Source organism: Sphaeramia orbicularis, chromosome 4, assembly GCF_902148855.1.
Source record: "Sphaeramia orbicularis chromosome 4, fSphaOr1.1, whole genome shotgun sequence".
Taxonomy (NCBI): domain Eukaryota; kingdom Metazoa; phylum Chordata; class Actinopteri; order Kurtiformes; family Apogonidae; genus Sphaeramia; species Sphaeramia orbicularis.
Window position 1 is genome coordinate 11,013,120 of NC_043960.1, and position 15,364 is coordinate 11,028,483.

Genomic DNA, 15,364 nt, shown 5'->3' on the forward strand with positions numbered 1-15,364 from the left:
TTTTCACTGCATGGTTCCATTTCACCTGGACTCTGTTGAACTCTACATGGATTTGGTACCAGGTACTTCATTACCTACTGCAGATATAGCAAATACTACAGATGTACAGTGATGAAGCTAGTGTTTTTTTGGCACTGCTTTCAATCCTACAGGGCAGAGATGTAGCTCCGCAGCTGCAAACCGATGCTGCCACTTAACATTCAATCAGCGTTCAGTTCTTATTGATACAAGTCCAATGTTGCCGGTTGTCATAGCAACAGTGGATATAACTGCCATGATGTCTTCTTCAACACGACGCATACACAAACAATGTAGGATATTTAAAGGATGCTGTTCTCGACTCTTGATAAAGTGTCTGTTTGTCACAGCTAGGACACAAATTTCATTTCAGAACGGGATGAAGGCAGCGAGATAAAAGACTGCCGAAAGAAAAATAAACCAAGATAGTTGGGGAAATTCTACATCAGAAATTCTTATATAAAGGGGGGGTTTGTTCAGCGCTGTCTCACGCAACATTGATGCAATGACAGCGATGATTCTCTCTGATCAGTTGGTAGTCGGTCGTGAAATGAGGTGAAACCAAAAATGTACCAGGTGCCTTGTGGTAACTTTTGCATGATGGAAACCAAAAAAAACAAGCAGAGTTGAGTTGAATTCCAATGAGTGTATGATTTACTTTTCTTTTTCAAGTTGGAAAAGATTACGTTTTCTGATCGTGGGCAAATTAATTTGTTTCATCAACAATGGAATCCTTTTTTCTCCACTGTCGACAAGAGTGTCCTGCTGTCGCCTATGTCCTTTTGACAGAGAAATTTGTTGTTAGTATACATTATATTAACTCTTAATCAGCCCTGAACATTGTTAAGAGGTGTTGATAATATTATTTATCTTGTTGTTGTTTTTTGTTGTGCTTTTTTTTTTCTTTTTTGGTGTTTCATAGGTTTATAGGTTGTATAATTTTTTATGTGTGTGTGTATCTGTGTGGTTCCCTGTGTCTAAGTACATGTTTATGTAAATGTATAATTAAAAAAAAAAAAAAAGAGTTGAGTTGAATTGGAACCACACTGTTGAGAAGCATCATTAGACAAAATTTATTTGTCAGTTTTAAGTAAAAAAATTTAAATAATTTCTAAATAAGGGATTAAATTCTTAGCAAATCTGTATGTTTGTGCTTGTATTCAACATACTTTACCCTGTACTTTAACAACCCTTGCACCAAGTCATTATCCAGGAAACCGTTCACAACAAACTGTAGCTTCTTTTGTTAAAAAAAAAAGAAAAAAAGTGCTGGCTGTGGTTGACCTGTGGTGGTCTGTATAAAACAACCACATGACTTTTGCAAGGGTTCCCATCCAGCCAGTTGTTTTTCTCAGAGGTCTGGATAGGAGGAACCACAACAAAGACAAGCTCCCTTAAAATCTAAACCCCAAAACCAGTCTGGTTATACAACAGTAATTCTTCTTACCAAAAGGTGTAACCTCAGGATTGTAGATGAATGTTTGTGCGTGCAAGTTGTTACTGTGGATGGGAATTGAAATGAGTTGAAAATTACCTTTACGCTCTCAGGAAACTCCTCTGCTGTGCAATGCAGAAGCACATGACCCTTATTGGGCAGATTCATGTAGATGCAGTTGGCAGCAATATCGTCAGGCACCGTCAGTTTGTCGTAACGATGGTCACTCATTTGCTGCATGATCTACAAAGACACACACACATGCACACCAAAAAGCCAATAAAACAGGCTGTTAGAATCCATATGACTACGAGAGACAGACAGAGAACAGTTATGCAGACTATCAGACACATTGAGCCGAAAGCAAGGCCACAATACCAAAGGCAGCACCACATCCTCTGTGGGCCAAACCACTCTCAGGGCCTGGGGGGCCTTAATGGAGAACACAGGAGCAGACAGACATTCTTTCTCTGCAGATGTCATGTTATTTATGCAATCTGACGGAACTGAAGGTGGGATAAGCAGCGGTGAAGGTGGGGGAGGCAGAGAAGACGACTGTGTTGCCAAGTGGAAGTCGGGGGGTGAGGATGTTATGACCAGAGGAGTGGCAGGTGCCTCTTAATGTTTATGAGCTGAACATCTGCAGACGGATACCTCAGAGACAAAAAGGGGAGGGGAGGTGGAAAGTGAGTTTAAAAAATCCAAAATGTCAACATTTAGAAGAGGTATTTGAGGAGGGACATTTTCACCAGATTGAGTCACCATGTGTGTCAGACGGTTTCTGCTGATTCTTTATTACCCCCCCAAAGGAGAGGCAAGTGGTATTGTTTTTGGTTCGGTTTGTTTGTTTGTTTGTTATTTAACACTCTAGCAGCAAAACTGTCAGTTGAATTCATACCAAATTGGGTTTATAAATTGCCAATGACCCAGAATAGATCTCATTATGTTTTTGGAACAGTTAGTCAAAGTTAAAAATTTTAATGATTTTTTTATATCTTTTCTTTCCCCCTATTTTACTTATAATGGGCGAAATTTCACATGTCTGTAGCAACAAAACTATTTGTTGAATTCATACCAAACTGGGTTTATAAATTGCCAGTGATCCAGAATAGATCTCATTACATTTTTGGAACAGTAGGTCAAAGTTTAAATTTCTTATGATTTTTTTTTTTTTATATCTTTTTTTTACAAATTTACTGAAAATGGGTGAAATTTAACATGTTTGTAGCTGCAAAACTATTGGTTGAATTCATACCAAATTTAGTTAACAGATTGCCAGTGACCCAGAATAGATTTGGTTACATTTTGGGAAAAGTAGGTCAAAATTTTTTAAAAATCTTTATTTATTCTCCCATTTACTTATAATGGGCAAAATTTCTAATGTCTATAAAAACATCAATTTTGTTTCAATTTACTTCAGACTTGCCACATATATAGAGGCAATTGATATGCTGACATCACCACACGCATAGATATGATGACTGTCGGGGCCTAGATTTTACTGTGAGAATGAAAGAAGCCCAATAAACCTGTAGATTCATAAAAAAATGATTACAGAATGATGTTACAGATTGAAATGAACAACCAGCAATAATCAGGAATGATCAACACACAGATTCAGAGACAACGTTTCGCTGTTTGGCCAAACAGGGTGCAGTCTGGTAAGACTGGACACTGACAATTAAAAGCAAAGATCATTTATTCTGTGTAAGTCACATATGCGTGTTTACTTAAGTTCCATAACATGTCCCCACAGTAACTGGTTTTAACTAGATTCTACTGATTTGCTCAGTATCTTCAGAATAACAAGTACAGAGTCTAAAATCATCAGAATAACAAGTACAAAGTTTAGACAAAATGAATCAGCAATAATTTGTTTTCCTTCCACAATGACATCAGCTGGATCGATGCCAAAATAAGCTACAATACATGCAAGGGCCGTGGTTTGTTGTGCCTGGCACCACTTGTTATACATCTACAATTATGCAGAGGATGCATTTACTTCATTGTTAACAATAATTGGGCCAAAATGTAAGAGCTGAATGTGAAAAAGTGACAAAAGAAGACTTCACTCAGATATTCCTGATGCAATACTGTGTTAACTACCTGTATGCAGCTGAAATGTGTGACGTATGCTTGACGTTTGTAAAGGTCTGGAGAGCTGCCTAATGTAATGACACACAACTACATATCTGGGAGGAAAATGTGCGGTTTAGGAGCACAATGGGCTCTGTGGTTGTGGATGTTTTCACTTCACTTCCCACTAACTCTGGGTCTGCCTCTGTAGGAAAGCCCCGGGCGTTTCCTGAGAAAGGGAAGGCCTTTTCCTGCATTACATCTGTGTTAAGTGTACCAACACTCCTTCTACCCTGAAGCAATTATTTATTTTCAGCAAAATAAATAATTACAGAGAACATGAAGTAATTATTCAATCCAATTATCTAATCCAACCCAACAGCTAATGTGCTTTTTCTGTGAACTTTGCTTAGGCCGTCTTGGGAAAATCTATCCAACAGAGATGAAGTGTGGTTGTGACATCATCAATACGTGGTTGAAATTCATACAAGTACTAATCATGCAGTTGGTGTGGGCTACAAATCCTATCATTAAACTGAAAATCCACAGCAAATGTTTTCACATCCCCGTTAAATGAAATCTGAAATACTCTGCTCTAAGTAAAAATGCTCAAGTCAAAGTAAAAATTGCTCGTAAAGCTGACTTTTACTACTGCATATGTTGTTTTCCAATCATATTACTGCTATATTAATGTATATGTCATATTTTATTGTTGTGGATGTTTAGGCTTAAGCTCATCTGAACTATTATCTATACAGTGTAATCTAAAACAACATCAGTGCATCAGTTTCTATAAGATCATCATTTGTTTATGGCATCACCGTCTTATACGCGGTGTCCCTAAAACATCAACTTTGCATTGAAAAATAGGCTTTTTCAACATAGTAACAATGTATTTTCCAGCCACTCCAAGAGTTTATTTGTCTTAAGAATGAGGAGAATTTTAAAAAAGGATCACTTCATCCCTCAGATACATGGTTTTCCTGGAACAGATTAGGTGAACGAAAGGAAATTGAGAATTAATGAACATTTAGTGGAGTTAAAAGTAAAATCTGTGAAGTGTGAGGTTACATGAAATGGAAATAAACTAGCTACATTTTACTTATCTACAGGTCTTTTTGTACCTTCCAGGGCAGTTAATGACCATGGAAACCAGCTTTATTAAAGGAGCTGTATATAATATTTCTACTTTCAAATTTTAAGAAACTGACCTAAAATTATAATTAGAATTTTTAGAATCAAGCTCTCTGAAGTTCTGCCAAAGATGTTAACGTACTGCACAGGTATCAAACATGTGGCCCAGGGGCCAAAACTGGCCCACCAAAGGTTCCAATCCGGCCCGTGGGATGAATTTGCAAAGTGCAAGTTAGGGTATCAAACACAAAAATAATATCATAATAATTTTTAAATAATGACAACATCTTTTTTTTTCTCTTTGATTTAGTGCAAAAAATATTAAATTATGAAAATGTTTACATTAACAAACTGTCCTTTAACAATAAAATGTGAATAACTGAAATGTCTGAAGTAAATTAAGTGCAATTTTAACAATATTCTGCCTGTTACTGAATGTTTCATGCCTTTGTAGATCGGATCTGTAATGTCTATGTATAAATGATAAGTCGAGGCAGAATATTGATAAAATTGTACTTATATTTCTTAACAAATTCCATTTTTTTCTGGTTATTCACATCTTTTTTGTTTGGATAGTTTGTAAATGTAAATATTGGCATAACTGAATGTTATTTTTTGCGCTAAAACAATTTGGAGTTGTCATTATTTATTGGCTATCATGCTATTATTTGACTGGTCCGGCACACTTCAGATTAAATTGGGCTGAATGTGGTACCCGGAAGAAAATGAGTTTGACACCCCTGACGTACTGAATTGGAGAGATATGAACTAAATTTATCTACACTGACGTCCCAGAGGATTTATGTGACCACTAGAGGGAGTAGTGAGTCACTCTACCAGTCTCCCATGAGGCAGTTGAAAGTGACAAAACAGGATGAGAACCAGAAAGAAACAACTTCTAGAGTCAAAGAAAGAAAATGCCAAAGTGATAAAAGCTAGAAGCACCACTGGACACAGCTCTAAATGAACAGAATGGAATTTTATGATGAAATGATAACATTTCTTCAACATGGGTGAGTTTAATTATGAGACTTATGAAGGTGTAAAATTATCATGTGATGTTATTATCTTCGCTAAGTTGCTGTTTGTTGATCCATGGTTCAGACTAAACTGTAACAGTTCTGACCTTGTTCGGACGATTCCAAACAGATCTTTAGCTCAGCTACTGACGACACAAACTGTACAGAAAATGGAGGTGATTTGTGGTTTTACTGAGGATGTTTTCAATCTAAAAACAGAGCCAAGCTAACAAAGAAATAATGTAAACTATCAGCTGACAGATGTGTGTAAAAAAACAAACTTTATTTTATATTCAGTGAGTGGTACAGTCTGTGGATAAATAGTGTTGATCCGTTGGAGGTTTTCATAGCTATAAAGGGGTCATATTTTGCTAAACCCACTTTTATTAGTCTTTGGTTCTTTTATTTGTGTGTTTGGACTCTAATAGTTCATAAAGTTTGAATTTGAACCCTCCAGGTGCTGCAAAGCTATCTTTACATTAATTCCGGCAAAAATCAAGTGGATTTCTACAACCTGTTTCAATTCCTACTTTATTTGTTACATTTTATAACTAGTTAGGTCACAACATTTGCACATATAAGGTCAAGACCTGTGACGAACATTTCTCAGAGTATGACGTAATTGTTTATCAGCAGCAACGGTTGTAGTAAAAACTGAAAATACGTCCAAACTTTGAGCCAATTACCTAAAATATTCAGTAGTTGGTTGTATTAACTAACAAAAGCGGCTGAACGGGACAGAAAGCACGGTCAACAACCTGGAAGGGGTGGGGCGTGAAGTGGCTCATTTGCATTTAAAGGGCCAGCGCTCAAAACCACCTTTCTGATGTCATTAGTCAAAAATAGGGTTGAAGATGGACCTGTGGAGTTGAATTAATGAAGAATTCAGACCCAAGCAGAGCATTTACAGTTTATGTAGACCACAGGGAAATGTTTTAAAATGCATAATTCCATTTAAAAAAAGCAAACTATCAATCCTTTAAGTGTCTTCTTATACATGACTTCCTCTTGCTGCTCAGAGTTTAGAAGACCAATACTACATAAAACTCCTTTAATATACTTTTTACATTATACTTATTCATCAGCTGTGCAAAAAATGCTAACTGTGAAAGCACTTTTTCATGCGTCTATGAGTTTTCCATTCAGTAAATTAACAGTAAAGTCACATAAGTGATATTGTACCATTTCTATATGTGCAAGTCCACAGGGTGGAGTACAGGCAATCTGTGTGCGAGCGTGTGTGTAACCAGACCAGACACATTCCCAGGTCACTTGTGGGTGTGTTACGTGATTGAAGCAGCACTAAATGAAAACACTGTCCATGTGCGTGACCGCCAACACTGTCTCTCACACACAGGGGGATTAAGAGTGGTAGAGGGGAGAATAAACGTTGACTCCACCAAAGATCACAGTTGTTACTGCTTTACTCTGTGTCTCTAAAACGTCTCAGTTTCACAGTAAAAACAGTGAGGAAAAACTATTTGTGGAGTAAGGAAAATGTCCTGCAGCAGAATTTCATGTGAGATACTGATCCATGAAAGAAATTAAATCCTCAGAAATTTCACCTGACTAATGGAACAGTTGTCTCTCTGTTTTGCTGTGATTTCTCAACAAAGTGTTTCATGCATGTAGCTTGGTGTGAGGGAATAAAAACTCAAGTTAAACAGTAAAGTTCAGTCGTGCATGTAAAACAAAGTAGGAGTAAGAGCAGACTCAGGCCTCCACTCAGTCATCCTGGCATTGGACCAAATGTAAAGCTAGAGCGAATCAGCAGCAGTTGGCTTCTGGACAGTGGCTGAGGTCCAGCTAATACGCAGAGTGGTAACTGGGCAGCAGAATGTGCTCAGTCAGAGTTACTAAAACAAAATATTTACTGGAAGGTAATAAAATCCACCCCCTGGCCAATGACAATTTCAACCGGTTAACAAAAACATTGACAATTTACTGGACCCGAGTCTTTCCGCACAGATCATCTGCATAATCTGTATTTTGGCTCTTGCGCTGAATATCAATAATGCTCGACACGCTGATCCTTCCGGGGCCGCTTTTGAAACTTTTACAATACTTCTTTTCACTGGTGAACAACAACAGCGTATAATACACAAATCCTGCCTGAGACCACGTCCAAATCCGGAGAGGAAGTGTGACCGAAATTATTTCCTGTTGATTTAAAATAAATGTTTGTTAAAGCTCCTTGACGCACATTTTACTCTGGAATTACTATTGGTTTATCGCTAAACCCTCAACAAGGAATGAAAAGAGAAGCAGAAGACCATTTATAATAATACAAGAGTGGATATTGATTTCTTATGTTTGCTTCTCAGACATAAACAAGACATTCGCTAGTAGATTTCATCATAATCTACACACAAGGAGTGGGAATCACATTGTCACTCATCACTCGTTCACTGTCAATGAAAACTTAACGGCTACCCTGTGCCTAATTAGCTTATTTCTCAATCGCATATATTACTGTTGGCCAATCATATCCGTTGACTGACGTTTGCCAAAAGTTTAGAACAGTTAGTCAAAGTGGATTTCTTAGCTGTGATGTAAGAGATTAGTGACGTGTTTGGCGAGTTTGGTTATTGTTATCTTTGCTTTTGACAATAAATAAGTAAAGACTTAGAAAAAAAAAAAAAAAAAAAGAACTGATTGCAAAATTCTTGGCCAATACCATGCCAGTATTTACAATGACATTTTGGCTGAAGGCTGATCCTGATTCTTGTTTATTTTTTATTTGTTTTCATTCTTTGTTTATTTGGAAAAGCATGTCATACAAAACTTACCTTTCAGGTACAATTCAATATCTATACATCAAATTTGAACAAAGATGCTAATCCAAGATTTTTAGTCGGATATAGAACAAATAAAAAAAGAAAGAAAGAAAAGTGGGCAGGAGGAGAGGGCTTACTCCGCTACTTCAACAACAAGATAAAACACACTGAGGTGTGTATGTTTGCATTAGCCTAAACAGAAATGTAAATCATATAAATGTTTTCACATTGGGTCTTTCTGGGTTAATAATACAAAGCCCACACTAAGGACATTATCCTAATACTGCACTACGATACTTAATCATCTACAACCTACATTATGTGAAACTGAGGATGAAAAAAGTAAGAAAATTTTAGCCAAAAAATTCATTACATTCTGGCATTGGTTTCCCAGAATTCAACACCTGAGATGAAACAATGTACAAACAATATATAAAACCTTATTTAGCACCTCTTTGACATAGACATACATAGTATATATAGCTTTGTTGATCTGTGTTTATTTTGATTTTGCACTTCTTTTGCGCTTGTGTACTTTTGTACTTTGCTGCTGTAAACCTGGAATTTCCCCTTGTAGGACTAATACAGGCTTATCTTATCTTATCTTATCTTATCTTATCTTATCTTATCTTATCTTATCTTATCTTATCTTATCTTATCTTATCTTATCTTATCCCAAAAGGAAACACAATAACGTATTCCAGTATTTATATTTTGTCCTACTGGAACTGCAGTCACATGGTAATCATGATGATCGGTAGGCTGACAAATGGTGATTACTTGGGTTTATGGGATCCAGAGCCAAAAAGTTTGGATACCACATCCCAGGCCTATGATATGGTGTCAGCTGCTGGTGTCTGACTCTACTGCTGACTCATGGATTTAAGAATAACAACAACACAGGAGAAGGAACCGAGTGCTTAAACACCATATATGGCCTCTTTCCTGATGTAACAGACATGGTACAGAAGGGGTCAATGGACCAGCCCGGCTTATTACACTGATCTACACACACACACATACATATAGATATTTTTAATTATCTGCTTCAGAGATTAAATGTGCTAAATGTTACATATTTTAATAAAATTAATTGGAAAACAAATGACAAAAGTGCTAGTTTGCTGATATTTTCAAGGTATATGATAAAGGGGTTATTACACATATATATTGGTTTATGTACATTTACAATAGATTTATAAATCTTCCATGAGATAGAACCTGTAAAGTGAATGTACTGTAATGTACAGACAGTGTTTGAAGTAGATCTGGTAGCTCTGGGACAAATATTCCTTTTGAGTAAAACCCATTCTCTCGTTAATTCTCCAATTTCACATTTTGACCTAAGATTGTATCTTAGAAACTTCAGCCAACCGGCATTTTTGACTTGAGCTTTCTTTATCAGTGACTCACACATGGGAACATTTCACAGCATTTTACTTGTAGACCTGTGTTATCAAGTCCAACATTCAACATTTTTAGGATTATGAGTGTCAACATTTTTTTTAATCTAATTTATGTTAAAATAAAAAGGTGTTATTTTGGCTTTGAGGCAGTCTGTCTGTAGTCATCACTCGAGACACAAATTTCAACACAAATTTACCAGCATGAGGCTTAAACACAGCACCTTAGACAAATAAATATCAAACCAGTGTGCAGAGTCAAAACGAAACTAAAACTCAAATCACCTGTCTGTTTTTCTTCAGTAAGTTTTACTTTTAGTAGCTGCAGCTTTCCAAATGTTTGTGCACAGATGTGGACTTTTTTTTTTAATTTTTTTATTAGTGATGTAAATATTCTTTCATGAAAACACATCAACATCCACCAGCGCAAGTACAGTATATCATCACAAAAGGCAGACATCTAAAATCAGTTTTTAGTCAAATAACATCACATTTTCTTTAGGGACGACCCATAAATCCATGGGCCACACATTACCATAGTCACCCAGAAATGAAAAAAAATCTATTCCGATTTAGCAATAACTGTACACAAAAAGGCTGGTGAAGCTAACTCCATTATTTATTTATTTATTTATTTATTTATTTTAACTTTTTAAAAAATTTTACTACTGTGTATCACTACCTACGGAAGAGGATTAGGGCCACTGGAAAAAAAAAAAAAAACGGTCCAATTTAATTTTTTCAATATTATTATTATGAGAAAAAAGTCAGAATTCTGAGATAAAAGCCAGAATTCTGAGAAAAAAAGTCAAAATTCAGAGAAAGAAAAGATAGATAGATAGACAGACAGACAGACAGACAGACAGACAGACAGACAGACAGATACTTTATTCATCTCATAGTGAAATTTACAGGTTCCAGCATCCACAAACTTCAAAACAACAGTAGTAAAACACAATAGTAAGAACACAATTGTAAAAAGAAAAAACTATCTTTTCACAAGGAGTCAGTGCAAAAAAAGGTCAGAATTCTGAGTAAGAAGTCAGAAATATGAGTTTAAAGTCAGAATTCTGGGGAAAAAAGTAAGAATTCTGAGTAAGAAGTCAGAAATCTGAGTTTAAAGTCAGAATTCTGAGATTAAAGTCAGAATTCTAACTTTTTTTCTCAGAATAATAATAAAAAAATACATATTGGACCCTATTTTTTTTTTTTCCCTAGTGGCCCTAATCCTCTTTCGTACACTTTCAAATATTGTTCATGAATCTTCTAAATTCTTACTAATCTATAGTCCAACTCCTATTGTAAATCTAAAGCTATTTTTAAAAGACTATCACAAACCGTCTCTCTCTTTTGCATAGTATTGATTAATATCTGATAGATATCTTTGGTAATTCACGTGTATGAGGATGTTTATTATAAGGATTCTGTTGACAAACCGGACTGATCATGACGATGACCTTCACCACACTGTCACCTCATCGTCTCGAGAACCCAAGTGTGCAAACATCCTTGAGGTGAACGTGGAACCCTGACCAGTTGGGTGTAATGACATCATGAATCAAGCAGGGCTGAGTAAAGAGGTGTCTGCTGAGCTAAAGCCTGCTGCTGAGTCCACCAGGGAGTGTGAGAGCGATGGGGAGTGGGTGCTGCATTCTGTGACACAGGCGGTATTTCGGGGTAATGACTTCATGAATGAAGCTTGGCGGTGACAGTGGCAGATGCATGATGAAACCCATCCGGTCAGCGTGCATGTTTAGGAGTGTTCGAGTTCCTGAATAGACACGTAACCCACCTCTGAAACCGAGTAAGATTTACCGGGTTTTAGAACTTAACTGCAGACCTTAAACGCCTCTTACGCATTAAAATTAACTCCAATAAAAAATGCAGGATACTAATTTTGATCACTTACTTTGCAAAGACATGCATACTTTTATTTTGGAAGAATGATTCCCCTCCATCTTTTCAGATTTTCCATGATCAGTTGTCTACTTTTTTTACCTTTAGAAAAACTGACTTTGGGATAAATATAATCGTGGTCATCTCTTTAATGAATTTTGGTTGCCTTTACTCTCTGGTATGGAGAAAGTTTGAGTTTGTACGCCATGAATACTGCCCTACTACTGCCATTTATGTAACAGCAGGCATCACCATGCTTATGCTTATGTTGCTACCCTTATTACTAGGACTGTAACAGTACACAAAATTTTCGGTTTGGTACATTTTCGGTTTTCAAAGCCACGGTTCGTTTTTTATCAGTTTGGTACGGGAAGAAAGAAAACCCCTCAAAATGTCTATTAATGCATTTATGAATTTGCTACAATTACAATTTCTGCTACAAATCAAATAGAAAATAAAATAAATTATTAATATTACTAAATGTATTTTAAACATTAGTATTGCACTTTTCCCTGAAAGGTAGTTTTGAACAAACAAGAAAAATCTAATCACAGTTTGGTCAGTTCCCATTCTGCATAAAAATAACAAAAAAATTCCACATGAAGTGCAACATTAACAAGAGGGTAAACTGGTATTCTGTTTAAACAAACTGAAGAGAAACTTTGACAACACAATGAACCGAATTATTTATTTTAGGACAGAGAACAAAGTGTGTTGTGTGCCTGTGTGTATGGGGATTTTTTTTTTTTTTTTTTTGTCGGAGCCGGGGGGGGGGGGGGGCGCGCAGTTATATACCTGGGGGTGCAGTCCATAACTAACATAACGAACGCTGTCGTGAAACGAAAGTGAAACTTTACATACTTTCAACGTTCTATTTATTCCTCTATTATACAGCGTGCGTGACTGACAGACAGACAGAGCTAGTGTAAGTGTTTTAGAACTACCGTAGTTCCTATGGGCCAAACAACGTCCGTCTTATCACCGTCTCTTTCCTCGTTGTTGTCTTTCACCTGAACCTGAACTGATCCAAACTGGACTGGACTGATGGCAGAGGGTCTTCAGTCTCTTCCTTCCAGGTTCACATCATATTTGTTGTTTTTTTAATCTTATATCAACTGCTGTTTCATATTTTGGGTCAATGTGTGCGTCCTTCCATATGTCTGTGTGAAACTTGCGCGGATTTAAAGTTCCGCATCGAACGACGTCTTTAGTTCCTTTTTCTTTTTCTCATCATACTTTGCCGTTTCGGTACAGCTGTGTACCGAACCGAACAGGTGTGTACCAAAACAGTTCAGTTCGGTACGTGTACCATTACAGGCCTACTTATTACCTCCGCCAAGTGAAACGGCAGAGGTTATGTTTTCATCAGGGTTTGTCTGTTTGGTTGTTAGCAAGATAACTCAAAACTTTACGAAAGGATTTGGATGAAATTTTCAGGAAATGTTGATACTGGCACAAAGAACAAATGATTAAATTTTGTTGTGGGGGACGACGACGACTGATCTGTCTTGGCGGAGGTCTGCGCTCTCTGAGTGCTTTTCTAGTTATTACTTTATTTTATTTTTATAGTTAGACTTTTATGTTTTTGGCCTGTTACTTTTGAGTGTGTTTAGTTCTGTGTTTTTCAACCTTGGGGTCGGGACCCACCTGGAATTCAAATGGGGTCGCCTGAAATTTTCTAGTAACTGATAAAAATTAAAAAAAAAAAAACATACTAATAAAAAATATAAGTTGAACTGAGAGAGACAATCACAATCCATAAAAGACATGACAAACTGTGAAGCTGAAACTGAAGCACTGTGGTTCTGTTTATCCTTCAAATGTTCATTGTGGTCAGTTTCAGATGCTGCAGCTCTTTCATAATTCATAGTTTGAGTTCTTGTTTGTTCAGTATTAATTGTCAGCCTTGTAAATCCAAGCTGGACTGACTGTACATATCCTGACCAAGGAAAATAAAATTCTCACTTTGTGCAGTAATCTACACCTGGCTTTTCTGCCTCCGTCCATAATAATATACATTATATAGACTAAATGTAGATTAAAATTAATGTTTATTTGCAACATAGTACAGCAAGTTATTAGATGATCACAAAAAATTAATTTTAGCAAAAAAAACTCTGTTTTGAATGTCTGGGGTCACCAGAAATTTGTGATTTTTAAATGGGGTCACGAGCCAAAAAATGTTGGGAACCACTGGTTTAGTTCGTTTATTCCTTTAGGGGTGGGGGGTGGGAAGAGTGCACGCAGGAGAACTGCAAAATGTAAAACCCAGTATCACTATGTTTGGACTGTATCTGGATGATTTTCTTTTTGTGAAATAAAAAGATATTTAGACAAAAAAATAATTCCAAGATCTCATTCTTCAAAATAATTACAAGTCATTTTCTCTCTCTCTTTTTCTCCCTTTTCAGTGAATGTTCTATAGACAAACCGAATTAGCGCGGCTCCAGGTTTAATTTGTACAAAGTGCATCCGTCTAAGGCAACAAAGACAGACACACAGAGAGCCTCATTGCCCTAAGAGCAGCATCTACATCCAAAACAAGCACTTCCAAATTATTAAAACAGCATTCATAGCATCTCACACAACCCCCACAAAGGGAACATTACCTAATTACAATTCCAGGGTGGTTAAAAGTCCTTTAAAACAGAAGCTAATTGCTGCAAGAGAGGGTGATGTAAGCCATAATTAGAAAGCGAGCAGTCTGTCATTAAGTCTTGCTAACGGCCACTCCTCGCTCTAGTAGCTAATTACTGGGGTGATCAAACACGCAGGAATCTTAATGAGTCAACGAACGGAATATAAAATTAATTAGCCTGTTTATTTATGCATAGATTCTTGAATTCTTGTGTACGCTTATGCAGTGCAAACATGTTTATAAACCATCAAGTCTGACCTTGTACATCTCTCAAGTAGTTTTCCTCATTAGGATGTACTGTCTGGTTTTAATTGCCCCCCGAGATGTGGAGGGTGTTTTCTCTTGTGTCTGTTTTTTGGCCTTGACCAGCAGGGGGAGGTATCACTCTAGGAGGCAAATGCTTCTACAAACCCCTGGAAGCAATGATCTGTCAAGGCCAAGGCTTGAGCTGTGTAAATAATTTATATTACACCAAATTTCAACCATGTGCACAATTAAAATGTTCAAATCGAGTCTCGCACATCTGTGGGAATTTTGGAAAAGGGATAAGCGGAGATTTATCTCTCTCTTCCAGGGTGTAAACTCCCTTATTCATCCTGAGTCATTCCGCATCCACTGAGGTTCTTCCGAGGCTTATTGTTGCAGCGAAGCTTGATCGATTGAGAAGCTTTTAATGCAGTAATGAGCTCAAGCTGTTTAACGGAGGGACAATGCGTTTGTAATGGAGGCTGGGGTGTGAGAGCCAGGGGCAATCCCTCCAGATTAGCTAAGAATATGAATTAATGAGGAAGGATTAAGGTGACAGGTGGTTTTAATGTGCTTGCAGTGAGGAAGCAGGCGTCGAGCGGCAGTAAGGGAGTCTGCTCTGAATCAACACGTGTGATGTCCTGTCTTGCAGTGTTATGCTCGCGGAAACCTTTGCAGAGCCGGGAAAAAAAAAAAAAAAAAAAGACAGTGCTGTTCATACC

The 15,364-nt window shown here is 37.0% G+C and overlaps 1 protein-coding gene across 2 annotated transcripts in view; it reads right to left on the minus strand.

Moving 5' to 3' along the window:
* ddah1 (dimethylarginine dimethylaminohydrolase 1) overlaps window positions 1-15,364 on the minus strand; it is a 154,169-nt gene that overhangs the window by 14,452 nt on the left and 124,353 nt on the right. For both annotated transcript variants that reach the window (XM_030131989.1, XM_030131987.1), the window contains one exon: window positions 1,553-1,696. In XM_030131989.1, the coding sequence (XP_029987849.1) occupies window positions 1,553-1,696 (144 nt within the window). The remainder of the gene's footprint in view (window positions 1-1,552; window positions 1,697-15,364) is intronic.